A 15,904-nucleotide genomic window follows, 5' to 3' on the forward strand; every position below is an offset into this window, starting at 1 on the left:
GTAGGCTATGTAAATTATGAGGATGCTTTTAAGTTTGAGTTTATTTTATTTTATTATTTTAGGTTTGAATCTTATTCTTAGAAGTATCATGGGAAAGGGTCTCTTGTCTAAACCTTTTCCAATTTCCATACATCTGTACAGTGTTGTGCAATGCCAGTTGTACTTAAATCTTCCTTACTGTTTTGCCAGAGACATAGATAGCAGCAGGAGTGAACTTCCTAAAACTTGTGAGTCACGGTTGCTTTAACAGGTGCTGACCAAAAGTCTCCTGTCCCTTTAAGAGGATCTGCAGTCTGTGATTGAAAGGGCAGCATGTATATGAGTCAGGGGCTTTAGAGCCAGCTGTGTGTGAGTGTGTGCAGGCTGCCAGGAAGCGGGGCAGCAACTACACCAGCTACTGTCCTATTAGACTGCTGTCCTATGCGCAGTCTGTGGCAGAGCTTTTCTCTCTTTCTTTCTACCTCTCTTCTTCCTGTCATCTCTTTTCATTTTCTATTCTTGGAGTGAAAACCAGACTGATTCTTTGGGACTTATTTGGGATCTCTGACACACCCCCAGTGGTCCATCTCTGTCTGGGACCACAGTGTGCTGTATTGTGACTTGCAAGTGTTACTAGCTGCGGATCCTGCCGTAACCACTGTCCACCCATGCTGCGTGTGTTTATTCTGTGTGCCCAGAATGTGCTGACGCACGATGAGGACGTTAGCGATGCCTACTGCACCGTCACTTATGAAGGTAGGGGCCAGACCAGGGTGAACGAGTAAGGAGTTTTATTCATGTATAGAATATGTTGTAGAGAGTTTGCTAGAATGCCATTTTTTTTTCTGCACAATCACATTCATTCTCTTCTCTCACTGTCTTGTTGTCAGTCTTCCTACTTTCCACATTCCATCAAGCGGGTTATTATTGGAAAAGCAGTTGCAGTCTCTCGCTCTCTCTTGTGTATATTTATGGGTGTCCTGTTGCACTTTGAATATGTGTGTGTGAAAGAGTGCTGCAGGTCTGCTCTGTGTTTCTAAGAGATGCTATGTCATCACAGTTTGGGTCAATGTGGGGCTCCTGTTTGCTTTACATTCAAAGCTTTTAGGGGCCCATAATTCATGTGAGATGGGTAAGAAGGGCTCCTCTGTGTCAACCAGGCATTCTGTTGTGTTTTTAAAAAATCTTATTTTGTACCTGCCTGAGAAACCATGTATAATAATTATTAAATAGAATTTATAAAAATATAAGACTACATCACAGGAATAAATTACATTGGTAATTGGTTGGTGAGGATTCAAAAAATATTTTAAAAAAATCTCACCAACCCCAAGCTTTTGAATGGTAGCGCATGTCTGATCCTGATAGCTCAAACTGCTGTTTTAATATTTGCTTGTATTCAAGTACTTGAGGACATTGACCTGAATTTTGCTCAATGTTGGTCTCCCCACCCCCAACAGATATGCGTAGGAGCTCGGTCACCCTCAGGGTTGAAACCCTCTGTGTTTCTTGGGGAATGCAGTTTGTTTTCTCAATAGAGGGCTTGTCGTTGCTGTAGTCATGAGGCAATCATATACCAGCAAGCAGAGATGGCTATGTTAAAGTGCTTCAGTAAATCATTATATGAGATCAATACAATACAGCATTACCTTCCATTACATCCATTCAGTGATGCATTTTAGAGTAACTTAAACTATTATGAGAGCATAGTCTTGTGTTCTCAGTTTTACTAGGTTGCTTTATACTGTCTTTTATTGCTGAGGCTTTGGAAGATCTAACAAAAAAGGACTCTGACCGACATTTCTTTACATGAAAATACTCCATTTAAATACAGTAATTCAGATATTAATGACCCAAGTTTTTACTAAATCTTTCAAATAGGCATCTTATACAGCCAAGTGCCCAAAATTCAGTGTAAAGTTGCAATGCTGGATAATAGCCTGACAAAATTTTGCATGCTAGTATAAAAGTATACAGTTGTAATTGCTGTGTAAATGGATTCATACCAGCTCTGAACAGCATTAAACAGTTTGTGGAAAGACACCTAAATGCCTCTTCAGAACTCACAGTACTGATGTGCATTCAAGTCATGGCAGTAGGTGGTGCTCCTCGCCTGGAAACGTCAGCTAACAAGTAACGAGCCTACACAGAGACTCTTGTAGTACAGTATAATAAAATAATACAATTTGTAAGTTTGTAAATGCGTGGATTTTGATGTAGGCAATTACAGGTGCCATTAAATTCCAAAATATATTTTGCTTACACTAATTCTTACAAGATGTTGTTCTCACAAAGTCCACTGCATTATCCAAGTTTTTGTAAAACGTATAGAGATTTTATATTTATTAATGTTTTATATTCTAATAAAAAGACTGTTGAGAAAAGATGGATGAGGAGAGAGAAGAACAAGCTGCAGGAAATGTTTAAATTTCCTCTGGAGTTATGGGCTGGGTCACTGGAGAGGAAAGTGTGGTCCACACTAAGTTTGGCTCCATAAGTTCCTACATGACAGTCTCTGTGTACGCATGTAAGGGAAGATTGTGAAACATATTTATCAATTCGGACACCTTAACCAGGACGCAAACAGAAATTGATTTTCAAGATATACATTCCCCGATACATTCCATTCTGGACGTCACACTCATCTTCAGCTTTGGACCTGTTTATCTTCAGAGCAACCTTTGCGAAGGTCCTGTCAGGATCTGTCTCTCTTTTGTGGTCTGATGGTAGTTTGGTCTGCTTCTTGTTGGAGAGTTTGGGCATCAAGGCAGCATGTTGAGGTGTTTGCTACAGAGGGCGACCAATCTGAGAAATGTAGAAAAAGGGGAGAGGCATAGTGACCCGCTTGCTAGCATCACTTTCAGAGGTAAGAGATGACATCGAAAATGTGATTGTCTATCCAGCTGAGGGCATGAAAAAGTAGGATCAGATGCAGACTTCAGTCATTGAGACGATTTAGTAGATGAGTGCTAATGATGCATAATTTGTTTATCTCAAACTATTATAGTAAAATTGCATTTGTTTACTAACAATATTAATATTTTATGTAAAAGAGTTAGAGGGACGTTTTTGACCGGTCGAAATAGCAGATTTCTGCCAAGTGATAAATGTTGTGATAACTTTACTCTAGGACGGTGGATCATTACAGCTAATAGCAGAGTGCTCATATCACTGCAAGATGCTACATAATCTAGATTTTTGGATAGATTTGAGCTTGATTAATTATTTTTATTAGTTCTTGCTTTGAATGAATGAATGTGACGGACACTAGTTTTAGACTACCTCGCAAACTGCGTGGCAGTTCCTCTCATTGTTCCATGTTTCCTGTTCCAGTGCAGGGATGTGCAGGAACATGCGTTTGTGAGCATGTGGGATTGATGAGCTTGATGTGTTTTTGTATGCTGAGTTTCCATGGCAACAAAATCCTTTTCTTCCTTTAATCATCCTATGTGATTGTCCAAGTTATCAGAAAACAAGAACACATTATTAAGATATAATTATTTTTAAGTTATTAAATATTAAGTTAATAAGGATGTAGTTTGTTTTGAGTATGACTTCATTTTGCAGGATGCTCAGAGAAACAATGCAGTTCCTGCTTTGTGTTATTTAGCAGATCACTAGTGATCATTATCCTGGCAAACCGCTTTGGAAAATATCAAGGAGAACAGAGAGTTCTAAATTTCAATTGGATACTTTTTGTGATGTATCATTTTCCCCTCAAAGAGAGTTACCTGGTTCATTCATTCATGTGCTCCAGTGTTTTTAGCTTTTATCTTTAGAATGAGCTTTTTTTCAATATATTTTAGTTTTCATTTGTGCTTACTTAGTTGTAGTAATTTCATGTTTGTAATTTTTTAAAATATTTCTATTTAGCTTTTCAGATTGTAAAGACAAGGCAACCTTTCTAACGTCTGTTGATTTTTCTCATCTAATATTTCATTTTATTTTATTTCAGTTTTATTACAATTAACAATAGTTTTAGTTAACAATAACTACATTGATTTGTTCAATTGTTTGTTCATCCGTTCATTCTTTCTCTTGTACTTTTATTCAATTTTCTTCATTACATTTATTTACATTATGTTGGAAAGATTTCTTAAACCGCCTTATCTGTGCATGTTATGTCATATCTTGACATAAAACAGTTGTGAATTTCCTCTATGTAGTGTATCATTACTGAGGGTCATCTCTTTTTCCACCATGTGATGAAAAGGCTTCCCCTCATTCTGACAGAAACAGATACTGAGTCACTCTATCCACTCTATAAACAATTACACCAAACAATTGAAGGAAAATCAGGTGTTCTGGCCTTTATTCTAGGTTGAACAAAGAGTAGGTAACTGCATTAGAGCTTGTGATTGTGACACATCTGGAGGTCACCTATTTTTCTTATTTGTTTTTCCATTTAGTTCCCATAATTCGTTAGATATGCGTTTTGGGTTTTAGTTTCAGACAGCTTCTGTTTTAATAGTAATTAGTCTGATTCCATTCTAATCAGAGGGATCTTGTGTTTCCTTGTGTTTATATGAGTGTCTTCCTTTGTATGTGAACGTTAAGGAGAGGAGATGAGACTTGAAGACATAAAATTAGCTGCAGTAAGTGTTTTTTCCCTCAGGCACGGTATCAAATACCATTTCCATTTATAGACATCACAGACGCAAATTATCCTCCCAACTGCCAGAGTCCTTAGTTCGAGCTCTGAGTAAGCAATAATACATGCAGACTTTGCAAGAGAGAGAGATACAGCATGAGAATTTGACTGACTTTGTGCAGAAGGCAAGTGTTTTTAAAATGAAAGGTATTGACCGAGAAAGGTCAAGAGAACCCAATTCTGTTCAGTCTGTTCTGGCAAAACTGAAGCCGTATCAGTATCTGGAGATGAGACACGGATCCAATTTATGTTTAACACAAATCGAATGTATGCATTTGGACTAGGCCTGAAACTCCAGGATCTCAGTCTTGTTATATTTAACTCGTACTTATCAAAGCTACGGTTTCCTGGCTATTTCTCAAGTTGTATCCACCCATCGATTACAATCTGATGTGTTTTGAAATGCACCCTAAATAAAGCCCAGGACTTTGAGGGTCACGGTTAAGAACATTCCAGCCAGTTTCCGTCACATTCTGGTGGAGGATGTCATGGCATGCCAGTGTTTGTCTTTATCCTCCATCTTTTGTTGTCCTCTTCTGGCTTGTGCAAAGGTTTTCAGGTTCCAGGTCTATTTCAGGCAGGCAAAGAGGGTTTTCCTACAATGCCACTGAGTGTATATGTGCCAAAGGAGCTTGTTTTTTCTTTATTCACACCTCTTGACACCTACAACCAAAACAGGAAGATAAACAGAGCTCTTTCCTGAAACACTCTATAGCGTGACAGACCAGTGGCGATATGAATGGATACACCATGCTATTGGTAGCTTACTTGTTTGTGCATGCGACTACTGTTTGTAGCGCAAGGTCTAAAAACACCTTGAAAAACGTGTGTCTGCTCATTAGATCAGCTGTAAATTGTCCTTCACCAATACAGGCTCAATGTCAAGCCTAATCTGTGTCCCTGTGGAAATCTTTCATCTGTATTTGTCAGGTGGAAGTTAGTACCCATTGTCCATCTTCCTCTCACTGAAAACATTTTCATCATGGATTTACTGGAGGCCAGCCACTGCAGAATATTACGTCAGAAACACTGTCCTCGCATGCCCTGTTCTGATAATGTTTCCATTTTTCTTTTATTTTTTTCCAAATTTGAACAATGAAGCTTTTGATTAAATAAATATTCATTTTCATTGCCTACAACCTTGCATATAAATCTACATGTCAGGAATGCATTTAAATGCTACTTTATGTAAATAAAGTAATAAAGTAAATAATATTTTTGTAACATAAACCGTATACTGCCACTACTAGCACCATTGAACAATTGAATAAATTCTTGCTGAATAAAAGTGTTAATTTGCTTACAAAAAATCTTACTGATCTCAAACTTTTGAACATTAGTGTATATCTCATGAAAAACTCAATGACAAACACTAACTGTATTCTTTCTTTTCTTGTAGGGACAAAGAAGAAGACCAAAGTCATCAAAAATAATGTCAATCCTGTGTGGAATGAGGTTGGTTAATTGCTTCTTACATCTAACTCACAAATATTAATTAACCACTACTGTTACTATAATGAAATTTATAAATGTTTTGCCAATTCATGATTCTGTTCCTTTTTCGTCATTCTCTTTTCTTTCTCCCAGGGTTTTGAGTGGGACTTGAAGGGCGTTCCTTTAGATTCTGGAGCAGAGCTTCATGTTGTGGTCAAGGACCATGAAAAAATGGGCAGAAATAGGTAAGGCCCCTTTCTCTCTTTTTTTACTCTCATTTCTCACTCTCATTTTTCATTTCTCACTACTCACTTGTCTGTTTCTCTTTCTGTTCATAAGAGTGTATGTGTCTCTCAGAATATTGTGCAAAAGCAACTCCTCTGCCGACATGAAACAATTGCTCAACAATTCAGTTGGGAGAGCTGTAGAATTTATGGAATGCACCATTGTTTAAATGACTAGGGGCATTAGTGCGGAACGTGGTAAACATCCACTTAATTTGCTGTGCGTTCCCATATTCTCATTGTGACCAAAAGTGGTTCCTTATTGGCCTTTCGCTTTATCTAATCTCCATGAAATTATAGAACATACTAAATGTGCTTTTTTTCTCCCACCTGTAACAGTAGTGAATGTCAACTTCATTTAAATTAGTTTTTAAAAATTCATTATCACATTAATATTTTTATCACGTTAGTATTTATATTCAATTTCTTTAACACAGCATCCCACTCTGACACATTTGTAGTTTCTAAGCAATAGAAAATCATAATCATACAGTAACTGTCTACATGTTTGGGATTGGTAAGATTTGTAATGTTTTTAAGGTCTCTTATGCTCATCAAGGCTGCATTTAATTGATAAATTGATTCATTTAAAATAAATGACTTCTATTTTAATGTCATTTTGAAATGTATTCCTATTTTGGCATCAATTCATCATTATAATATGCTAATTTGGTACTCAAGAAATATTTCTTATTATTATGAATGCTGAAAACAATTTTGCTACTTAATATGTTGGTGGAAACCATTATAATTTTTTTTCAGGTTTCTTTGATTAAAAGAACATTCTGTAGAACAGCATTTATTTGAAATAGAAATCCTTTGTCACATTATAAATGTGTTAACTATCACTTTTGATCCATTTAATAAAAGTAATCTTTGTTAATAAAAGTATTGATTTCTTTGAAAAACAATCTTACTGACGCCAAACTTTTGAACAGTAGGTTATGTCCCAGCACGCACTGCTTTTGCTATGGTTTCCAAGCTATTGTTGTCTTTAAAACCTGGAAACCAAAAAAAAAAAAAAAAAGAATGTGTTAAAATGTCTTGTTCTCATTGTGTTTCAAAAAAATGTTGTCACATTTAAGTGTAATGAAGTCTGAAGTTCTGTAGTGAACAATTTATTTTACAAAAACCGATATGTTTTAATGGACTCAGTAATCTTCATGCCAAAACATTGCGTTATCTTATTATTTGTGTTTTGTCTGTTTACTAGTCAAATAAACACACAGATAAATAACAGAGATGAACATAGAGTCAATGAATGCTATATTAGCATGACACACTTGAATACTGGGTGAAATATTATCAGTATAATAAAGGAATAAAGTACTGTAATAGGAGAGGAGGGAAAGAAAAGGAAGGAAGAGGGGAATGCCCACAGGAAGTGAGAAAGGGTGGTTTGCCATGTCTCCTCTTTCCTTTCAAACCTTATCTGAGCCTAAGAATGAAACAGAAGAACTGCAATCTTTAGAAAAGCTGGCCAGACAGTGAAAAATCTGTCATTCAGGGTCAGATGCATAGTCATGTCTCACAATTGTTTAGCTTAGAATGGTATGTCTGTGTGTATTTTTTTCTTGGCAATAGCAATACAATGCTATCTTTAAATAGCATGACTGTTGTTAAATTGCCCTTTGTGCATCTTTACAGGTTTCTGGGGGAGTGTCGGGTTGCTCTTCGAGATGTGCTCAACTCTCCCAACCTAGCTGCCACTTTCACTGTGTCCCTGGTAGACACCAAAAGGAACAGCACAGGGGTGCGTTTTATCTGTTTTTCACTGTTTTCACTGACTTAAACATCTGTCAAATTTACTTTCACACTCACTGATTGAACAACATACAGCCTGGACCTTTACTGTTGGTGGCAGCATCCCACCTTCATGTCTACTACAGTCTGTACTTCCCCTATCCGTACTGAAAAGAATAGTTTCCATCATAAATTCACGTCATCCTTTTCCCTCATGTAATTTAAGAAAGACATTTTGAAGAAATACTACCAAGCTATGTCTTACACAACAGAGTGCCACTTCCTGGCATTGTGTGTGGATATATGTATGCGTGTAGGTTGACGTTGGGTGATGGAGAGGGAAAGGTGGAGTTGGTTTTCTTAGCTCCTTTGCATCCGTGTGCTCTTGAAATAGCTGATTCCGGAAATAATTTCAGGAAAGTACATTATAAGGTATCACCCTGACGCCGGTCTAATCTCAAAAACAACTCCAGCATGCAACTTTTCTTTCCCACCCTTCCCAAAACAGCTCTTCACTCCAAACTTTGATAGTAATTTCAAAATAAATCAAGTATTTTTAAGTGATTTGTCATTTAGCAATGATACACAAATACAAAACTCTACAAAATAATGAACAAAGGGTAAAAAACAGGTATATAAAAACAGTATATATATATATATATATATATATATATATATCATTTACTGTAATGGCAAGGCTGAATTTTCAGCAGCCATCAATCTTCAGTGTGATCCTTCAGAAATCATTCTAATATGCTGATTTGCTGCTCAAGAGACATTTCTTATTTTTTTCTGGAAATTTTTTTGTTGCGTATTTTTACACTGTTGTTGCATTATTTCAGATCTTCAATTGTTATTCTCTCTTTCAGGCCACAGTAACCCTGCAGGTTTCCTACATCCCTCCTCCAGGCATGGCTCCCATCTTCCAGCCTCCTCCACAGCCAGAAGCCCAGCACACGCCAGTGGAGCTGGACACGGTTACAGGTCAGTCTGCTAACATTGAATATAGCTCCCATTCGTAAACACATGTACTGTAAGTTCTTACCGTAAGTGCCTAAATTTGATTACACTAATATTTGTCAAATGAGGGCTGCATCAGTGTGACATCACATTTGTTTGTAGTTTTCTCATTGGACACTATGGGCGAGGATGACACTGAGAGCATGCTGATGATGGAGGTGGTGGAGGAGCCTGAACCTGTGCCAGGGCCCCAGGGTCAGGACACCGGGTCCCCTACAGCACCACCCAAAAAGGCCCCACCAAACTTTAACCATGGCCTTAAAAAAAAGAAACGCCACAGCAACAAAAATCCCCTGTCTGACAAACCCCAGGACCTCCAGGTATGTATGTGTGTGTATATTTCTGTGATTATACTACAACAAAAATGGCTTGAAAAATTGTAATAAGCAGATTAATAGTGGTTTCTTATTGATCCGTACAGAATGGACTCCTTAATTATATTTATCTGTATTAAATGTCAAACCCTGTCCACTCAGTTTAAGTGCACTATCATTTTCATTCTATGCTTCTGCTTTCAAAATAGTGCCACCTTGTGGTTATACAAAGTAGGTGTAGTAAACCAAAAATCAATTTTGGCTTTAAACTCGTTTGTTTGCTCTAGGCAAGACAATATGATCTATGTGTTAATGAAACAAATCTGAGCACTGTTTTCTAGAATAGATCCAAGAATAGCAAAAAGCATTGCATAAGCCATTGGTTCTCATCTCAGCTGAAATATTTGAGAAAAATACTAAATAATAAATAAATATTAAAATCCAACTATCAAAACAAACGATAGTTTAATGGAAAAAATAAAAACCTTTAGAAGAAAGGAGAAAATGCTTCCGTTGATGTTAAAGGCTATGCATCTATTCAGACTCTTGGAATAAATTAATTTGTTTTTTGGTAGAATCTTGCTGAGTTAGGCAGATTCCAGCATGGAGATGAAATGTGCTTGATAATTTAGATTAAGTATGATAATAATAAAAACAATAATAGTAATGTTTATATAGATGGACAATAGATTATATCCAAAGAAACGTTTAAAAAGTGCTTTAATTTCCTGTTTGATAATGTCAACATTTGATATTGTAATTTGATATAGCATTTGATATATCAGTGTTTGATATTGTCAGCGGTTGAATTTTTAGAAGCATTAATTTAGAGTATGTTAATATTAGGTACGGCTGCGCATCATTGAGGGAAGGCAGCTCCCTGGTGTCAACATTAAACCAGTTGTCAAGGTCACAGTTGGAGGACAGACAAAGAGAACGCGCATCAAGAAGGGCAATAATCCATTTTATGATGAGGTAACTATTTTTTCCCCCACTGTTTTGTTACTGGGGGAATGAAAATTATGTAAATGAATTCAGATAATGCTCAGTAAATGTAATTCTTTACTTTCAGACTTTCTTTCTAAACTTCTATGAGAAACCTTCAGATCTTTTTGATGAGCCTATATTTATAACCGTAAGTTATGTTACTATCCTAATGAACGTAGTTGATGCCGTTGTTTTCATTTAACACAAACCTTTAGTTATCATCTTTATTTCCGTTCCAAGGTATTTGATTCCAAGTCACTACGGAAAGACTATGTCATTGGAGAATTCAAGGTAGATTTGCTCTTATGTATTATTTTTCTTCCTTCTTAATCATTGTCCTCTTTTGGTGGTTTCTTCTCATTTCCAACGAGTTCCAGGATTTCTTTATTTTTATTTTCTTTACTGGTTACAGCCATGTTTTTTCCCCTCTGATCTCTCATTTTCAAGGCACATGTGTCTGTTATTTCAGACTTTGCTAATAATAGTGCTAATTTAGTTTCATTGTTTTGTCTTTCAGCTGGATGTCGGCATGGTGTATAATGAACACCGTAAGTGCCACGTAGTCATAATGTGATATTAATTGCTCATTTGATTGTTCCTCAGAACAAACAAACCTCTGGACCTGGACACTGTTTTGAATCTTGAGTCTGACTGAAATTCAATTAAGCTTGTTTCCTTTAAATTTGAAGCTATATTTATATTTAGCATTCTTTTTTTTCTATTCCACTGAACAGGCCATGCTATTCTCAGGAAATGGTTGTTGCTGGCAGACCCTGATGATCTTTCTGCAGGGGCCAGAGGTTATTTAAAGGTCAGCATGTTTGTGCTGGCTGCAGGTGATGAACCTCCAGTAAGTGAGAGATAGATCGAGCGTGATTCAGCATGTTAACGAATCAAACCTTATTGTATAGATTTCTCTCATTCTTTTGAAAACACCAATGCTGTGTGTCAGATGGATAAGAAGGAGGGTCTGGAAGAAAAGGAGGATATAGAGGGGAACCTGTTGAGACCAGCTGGTCTCACCTTGACAGGAGCCACGTTTACTCTCAGAGTGTTCAGGGCAGAAGACCTGCCTCAGAGTGAGTATCAAACACGTCTGTGTGTAGATCTGTGTATTTCTGTTTCCTCTGTTAATCTGCTCTTCTCCTCGGACAGTGGATGATGCTCTTATGGATGGTGTCAAACAGTTCCTTGGTTTTGAAACTAATCGAAAGAACCTGGTGGATCCGTTCGTGGAGATCAACTTTGCAGGAAAAACGGTACTTCTGATTTCATAATTCATTTAATCATGAGGTATTCATAAGTTGCTGAAAAGGTACTGATATTATATTTTTATATCCCTAGATCAGTAGTAAGATTCTGGAGAAAAACGCCAACCCTCAGTGGAACCAGAGCCTCACTCTGCCCATCAGGGTAAAGGACATACACTCACCTCACAAAGCTTCATAACAAGTCCTTCATTAGGTCTATTAACAGTCTGTTTTTCACTCCAGTTCCCATCCATGTGTGAAAAGATGAGGATACGCATTTTAGATTGGTCAGTTAAAATTCTAAACTAGCCACCATATGTAAATATGGATTGCTTAATTTCTGACAAAAATATGTTATCTTATATGCCTTCCTATTCTGATTCTCTCAGGGATCGAGCCAGCCACAATGATGTGATTGGCACTACACACTTGTGTATTTCCAAAATCTCAGCCCCTGGAGGAGAAATTGAAGGTAGGCTGTGCTTTGTGGCATGCAGATTGGTTTAATGCTGTTGTTACATGGTAGTATCGAATCTAAGGGGCTCCTTAGGTCATTGTCCTGCTTTACAGCTTTTTTACTCTCTGTACCAGTGGTTCTCAACCTTGTTGACTCCAAGTCCACCCACTGTTCACAACAATAAATTTCAGGATTCTAGAAGTTTTAATAGCTAAATGTTCTTTGGGGTTCCCACTTTTTTTCCAGTCAATTTACTGGATAAGGATTAAGGATACAGATTTTAAAAAAAATAGTTTTTACTCAGTTTCTACCTGATTTTAGAGCATGGCATAATTAGAAAAACGTATATTCATTGTAAAAATGTCAATAGAGTTTTAAGATTTAATTCATTTTCATGATTTTTTAAAATCACACTTTTAACATTAGGCTACTTCATCCAGGTTTTTTAAGGCAGTGTGTGAACTCTGGTTCTTGAAAGAGGAAAGAAAAAAAAAAACCTGTTGTTGAGGGGGTACATTTTAGTGGTTTTATTTTTATGCATATTTTAAATCTTGACATCTCTTTGGAAGTTTGTTGAGGCCCTCTAATGGGCCCCGGCCTCCTGGTTGAGAACACTGCTCTACCATATATGATATATGATGAAGTTAATTATTTCTGCACAACTAAAAACTTTAAACTTTAGATATTATCGATACCCAGAGCAAAAGCTTATTAAAATCAGTCCTTCCCAAAATTCATGTCATTGGCTAAGCCACAACTTGACGCCTTGATTCACTCAAGCAAACAGCCGTGTTTGTGCCACAATGATTTCCATACTCCTTGGGAAATTGAACAACTTTAAGTAATTCATTTGTAGTCTCTGTCTATTTAGTTAGTATAGGAAAAAGTAACTTGGTATCAGAAATTTTTTTCTCAGTATCAGTAAAAATATCCTTTAAGTTTACAATGTTGAAAGATGTTGCGTTAGTTCAATAATGTGCTGGTTCCAGTGTGACACTAATTCTTGTTTGATTGCTGATTTGATGTCTTGAACTGGCTGTGAAATGAAACTAGAGAATGAAATTAACGCTGCTTTTTGGGGAATGTTGTGTAAAATTGGCTTGTGTGTCCTAATCTGAATTAGAGGGAAGGATGACAAAGTACTTTTTTTTTTTCTTTTTACTTTAGCATTCATGACAGTTCAGGTTTATTATGTGGCTTGGTTGACAGAATTGTAGTGTTGCATTGCATTGGTTTCAGTATGTTAGTAGTTGGTTGCTGATTTCACCATCTTCTGAGAGTGAGTTTGAGTTTGGTGTGCAAATCTAACCCTATGCCTGGTGCAGACGTGATTAATGCATGAGTCAGGTTGTATAGCATCAGCTATTTTTCACTTCTCCTATCCTTATTGTGTCTCAACATTTTTATTTCTCTATGCACTCAGATGAGTTTCCTCCCAGGACCTTCCACGGCACCAGTATGTGTGTCTCTCTGATCTCAAATCTGTGTGCTATCCTTCCTGTAAATCACACCTATGTCAGGTGTCAGGTTTAGCCATATGTTGGGCTGTAGTAATTGCTGTCTATAGTTTTGTTCGGCTGGCCTTTAGAGAAGTTGTCTTCTATGACTAAATGGAAATATATAATGCCACTGAATTTATCTCAAGAAGCAATATGGCAATATGGTCATACATTTTACTGCTCCTAAAGGTGGAGGTGACCACTGTGTGTCTAATTCTTGCTGTTCTCCATTTTATATCAATTAGTGGACGACAATATAGGCTTTCTTCCGTCATTTGGCCCCTGCTACGTCAACATGTATGGGAGCCCCCGAGAATTCACGGCCTTCTCAGACCCACATGAGGCACTAAACTTTGGAAAGGTGAGATTTAGTCTCTCTATATATACACATGTATGTATGTATGTATGTTTATATATGTTTTTGCATAATCAAATCATTTTTATTTATGTTTTTATGATTCATATTAAACCTTTGTATTATGTATATTTATTTATATATAATATATATCCATATTTAATTAGAAATTTTGTCTGGAATATGTAATCCCTCGAATCTAACTTGGAAAGTGCTCCTTCATACAGCATGTTGACTGACTACAAACTTATAGTTAATTACGTTTAATGCTTAACATTTTTTACAATTTTAGAAATGAAGTTGCTATGTGTTTGATTTTTTTTTTTGACGTAGGGAGAGGGTGTGGCCTATCGTGGACGTTTGCTGTTGGAGGTCATTACAAAGCTATCTGATCAGGCGGAGCAAAAGACTGACGACATACACCCTGATGACCTGCTGGTGGTAGAGGTGAGATCACAGTTACTCTGGCTCGGTTTGACACCAGACATGCGATTGTGTGACACAGGATGGATCATTCAATAGAAGTGAAGGACCTCTGTTTTATTTGTCATACAGAAATTCATGCGGAAGAGGAAGTTCTCCCTGTTTGCTGCATTCTACTCAGCCACTCTTCTTCATGATGTGGATGATGCAGTTCAGTTTGAAGTCAGTATTGGCAACTACGGCAACAAGTTTGACAACACCTGTCTGCCTTTGGCCTCCACCACTCAGTTCAGCAGGGCCGTGTTTGATGGTGAGAAACCACATAATGATTTATATCTGAAAATGTTCAGATTTTGATTTCACTTTGAAGGGGATTTTTGTGGCACTTGTTCTTGTTTTAACAGAAACAAAGGTTGTCAGTAAAAATGTATAATATTGTTTTACTAAATATCCTCTAAGATAAATTTGATGGGTAAATATATACTACTTTTAAAAGGTTTAGAATCAGTAAGTTTTTTTTAAAAGAAATTTTAGGAAACAGCTTTTTCACCAAAAATACATTACATTTTTATAATGTTCAAAACTGGTATAATTTTACACAGGATTTGTATTTAAAATAAATGCTGATCTTTAGAGATTTCTATTCGTTAAAGTATCATGAATCATGAAAAATGTATCACCGTTACCACAAAAATATGGAGCAGCAAAACTGTTTTCAACATTGATAATGATGTTTTTTGAGCACCAAATCAATATATTGGAATGATTTCTGAAGGATCATGTGACCCTAAAGTCTGGAGTAAGACAGCCTTACAATCATAGGAATAAATGACAAATAGAAAACATTTATTTAAAATTGTAATTATATTTTACTGTTTTTACTGTATATTTAATAAAATATCAGAGAGAACCTTTGAACTGTAGTGCATATCTATGCAAGTAAATGGAAAAATACCTATGTGATTTTGTGAAAAAAGAGTTTTAAGTATTTAAAAATAATAATAATAATAATACAAAACATTGCAAGACTGAAGCTATATTACACAAAATGGATCTCAATACCTGTAAGCCAATGAGTCACATTCACTCAAGTATCTGACATGACTTCCACTGTTTTACGTTTTATTGTTATTTAGGCTGCCATTACTATTACCTGCCATGGGGAAATGTGAAACCTGTGGTGGTCTTGTCTTCAGAGTGGGAGGATGTCAGCCCTCGCATAGAGGCCCTAAACATGCTGCTCAGCATAGTCGACCGATTGGTGAGAAACAGAAACATCTAAGATACGGCTCCAATCAACACATCAAAATATATCAAAGCACAATCAGTTATAACTGTAACCTAATAGGCCTATTGGTTTTTGCTGTTCATAATAGGAATCAAACCTGGAGCAGGTACAGCTGACGCTCAATGCAAGCAGTGAAGAACAGGAAGTGGAGCAGAAGGTTATCCAGCTGCTTGATGATGTCATTGCCGACTGCAGGTGCAGATGTGCTCTAGTGTTTTAT

At 36.7% G+C, this 15,904-nt stretch overlaps 1 protein-coding gene across 11 annotated transcripts in view; it reads left to right on the forward strand.

Moving 5' to 3' along the window:
• Nucleotides 1–358: 358 nt before the first annotated feature.
• Nucleotides 359–15,904, forward strand: part of dysf (dysferlin, limb girdle muscular dystrophy 2B (autosomal recessive)) — a 77,546-nt gene continuing 62,000 nt past the window's right edge. For 5 of the 11 annotated variants that reach the window (XM_058781238.1, XM_058781239.1, XM_058781243.1 and 2 more), the window contains exons 1-22: nt 2,494–2,845; nt 6,030–6,085; nt 6,218–6,309; nt 7,996–8,101; nt 8,961–9,075; nt 9,214–9,431; nt 10,272–10,400; nt 10,498–10,560; nt 10,653–10,703; nt 10,930–10,960; nt 11,147–11,262; nt 11,365–11,491; nt 11,568–11,671; nt 11,757–11,825; nt 11,906–11,949; nt 12,052–12,134; nt 13,543–13,575; nt 13,864–13,979; nt 14,307–14,420; nt 14,529–14,706; nt 15,533–15,657; nt 15,773–15,879. In XM_058781238.1, the coding sequence (XP_058637221.1) occupies nt 2,752–2,845; nt 6,030–6,085; nt 6,218–6,309; nt 7,996–8,101; nt 8,961–9,075; nt 9,214–9,431; nt 10,272–10,400; nt 10,498–10,560; nt 10,653–10,703; nt 10,930–10,960; nt 11,147–11,262; nt 11,365–11,491; nt 11,568–11,671; nt 11,757–11,825; nt 11,906–11,949; nt 12,052–12,134; nt 13,543–13,575; nt 13,864–13,979; nt 14,307–14,420; nt 14,529–14,706; nt 15,533–15,657; nt 15,773–15,879 (2,171 nt within the window). In that variant the 5' untranslated portion in view covers nt 2,494–2,751. Of the gene's footprint in view, nt 736–2,493; nt 2,846–6,029; nt 6,086–6,217; nt 6,310–7,995; nt 8,102–8,960; nt 9,076–9,213; nt 9,432–10,271; nt 10,401–10,497; nt 10,561–10,652; nt 10,704–10,929; nt 10,961–11,146; nt 11,263–11,364; nt 11,492–11,567; nt 11,672–11,756; nt 11,826–11,905; nt 11,950–12,051; nt 12,135–13,542; nt 13,576–13,863; nt 13,980–14,306; nt 14,421–14,528; nt 14,707–15,532; nt 15,658–15,772; nt 15,880–15,904 lie in introns of those variants that run through there. The other 6 variants (XM_058781241.1, XM_058781245.1, XM_058781247.1 and 3 more) reach the window with 3 other exon arrangements.

This window comes from Onychostoma macrolepis, chromosome 07 (genome assembly GCF_012432095.1).
Source record: "Onychostoma macrolepis isolate SWU-2019 chromosome 07, ASM1243209v1, whole genome shotgun sequence".
Taxonomy (NCBI): domain Eukaryota; kingdom Metazoa; phylum Chordata; class Actinopteri; order Cypriniformes; family Cyprinidae; genus Onychostoma; species Onychostoma macrolepis.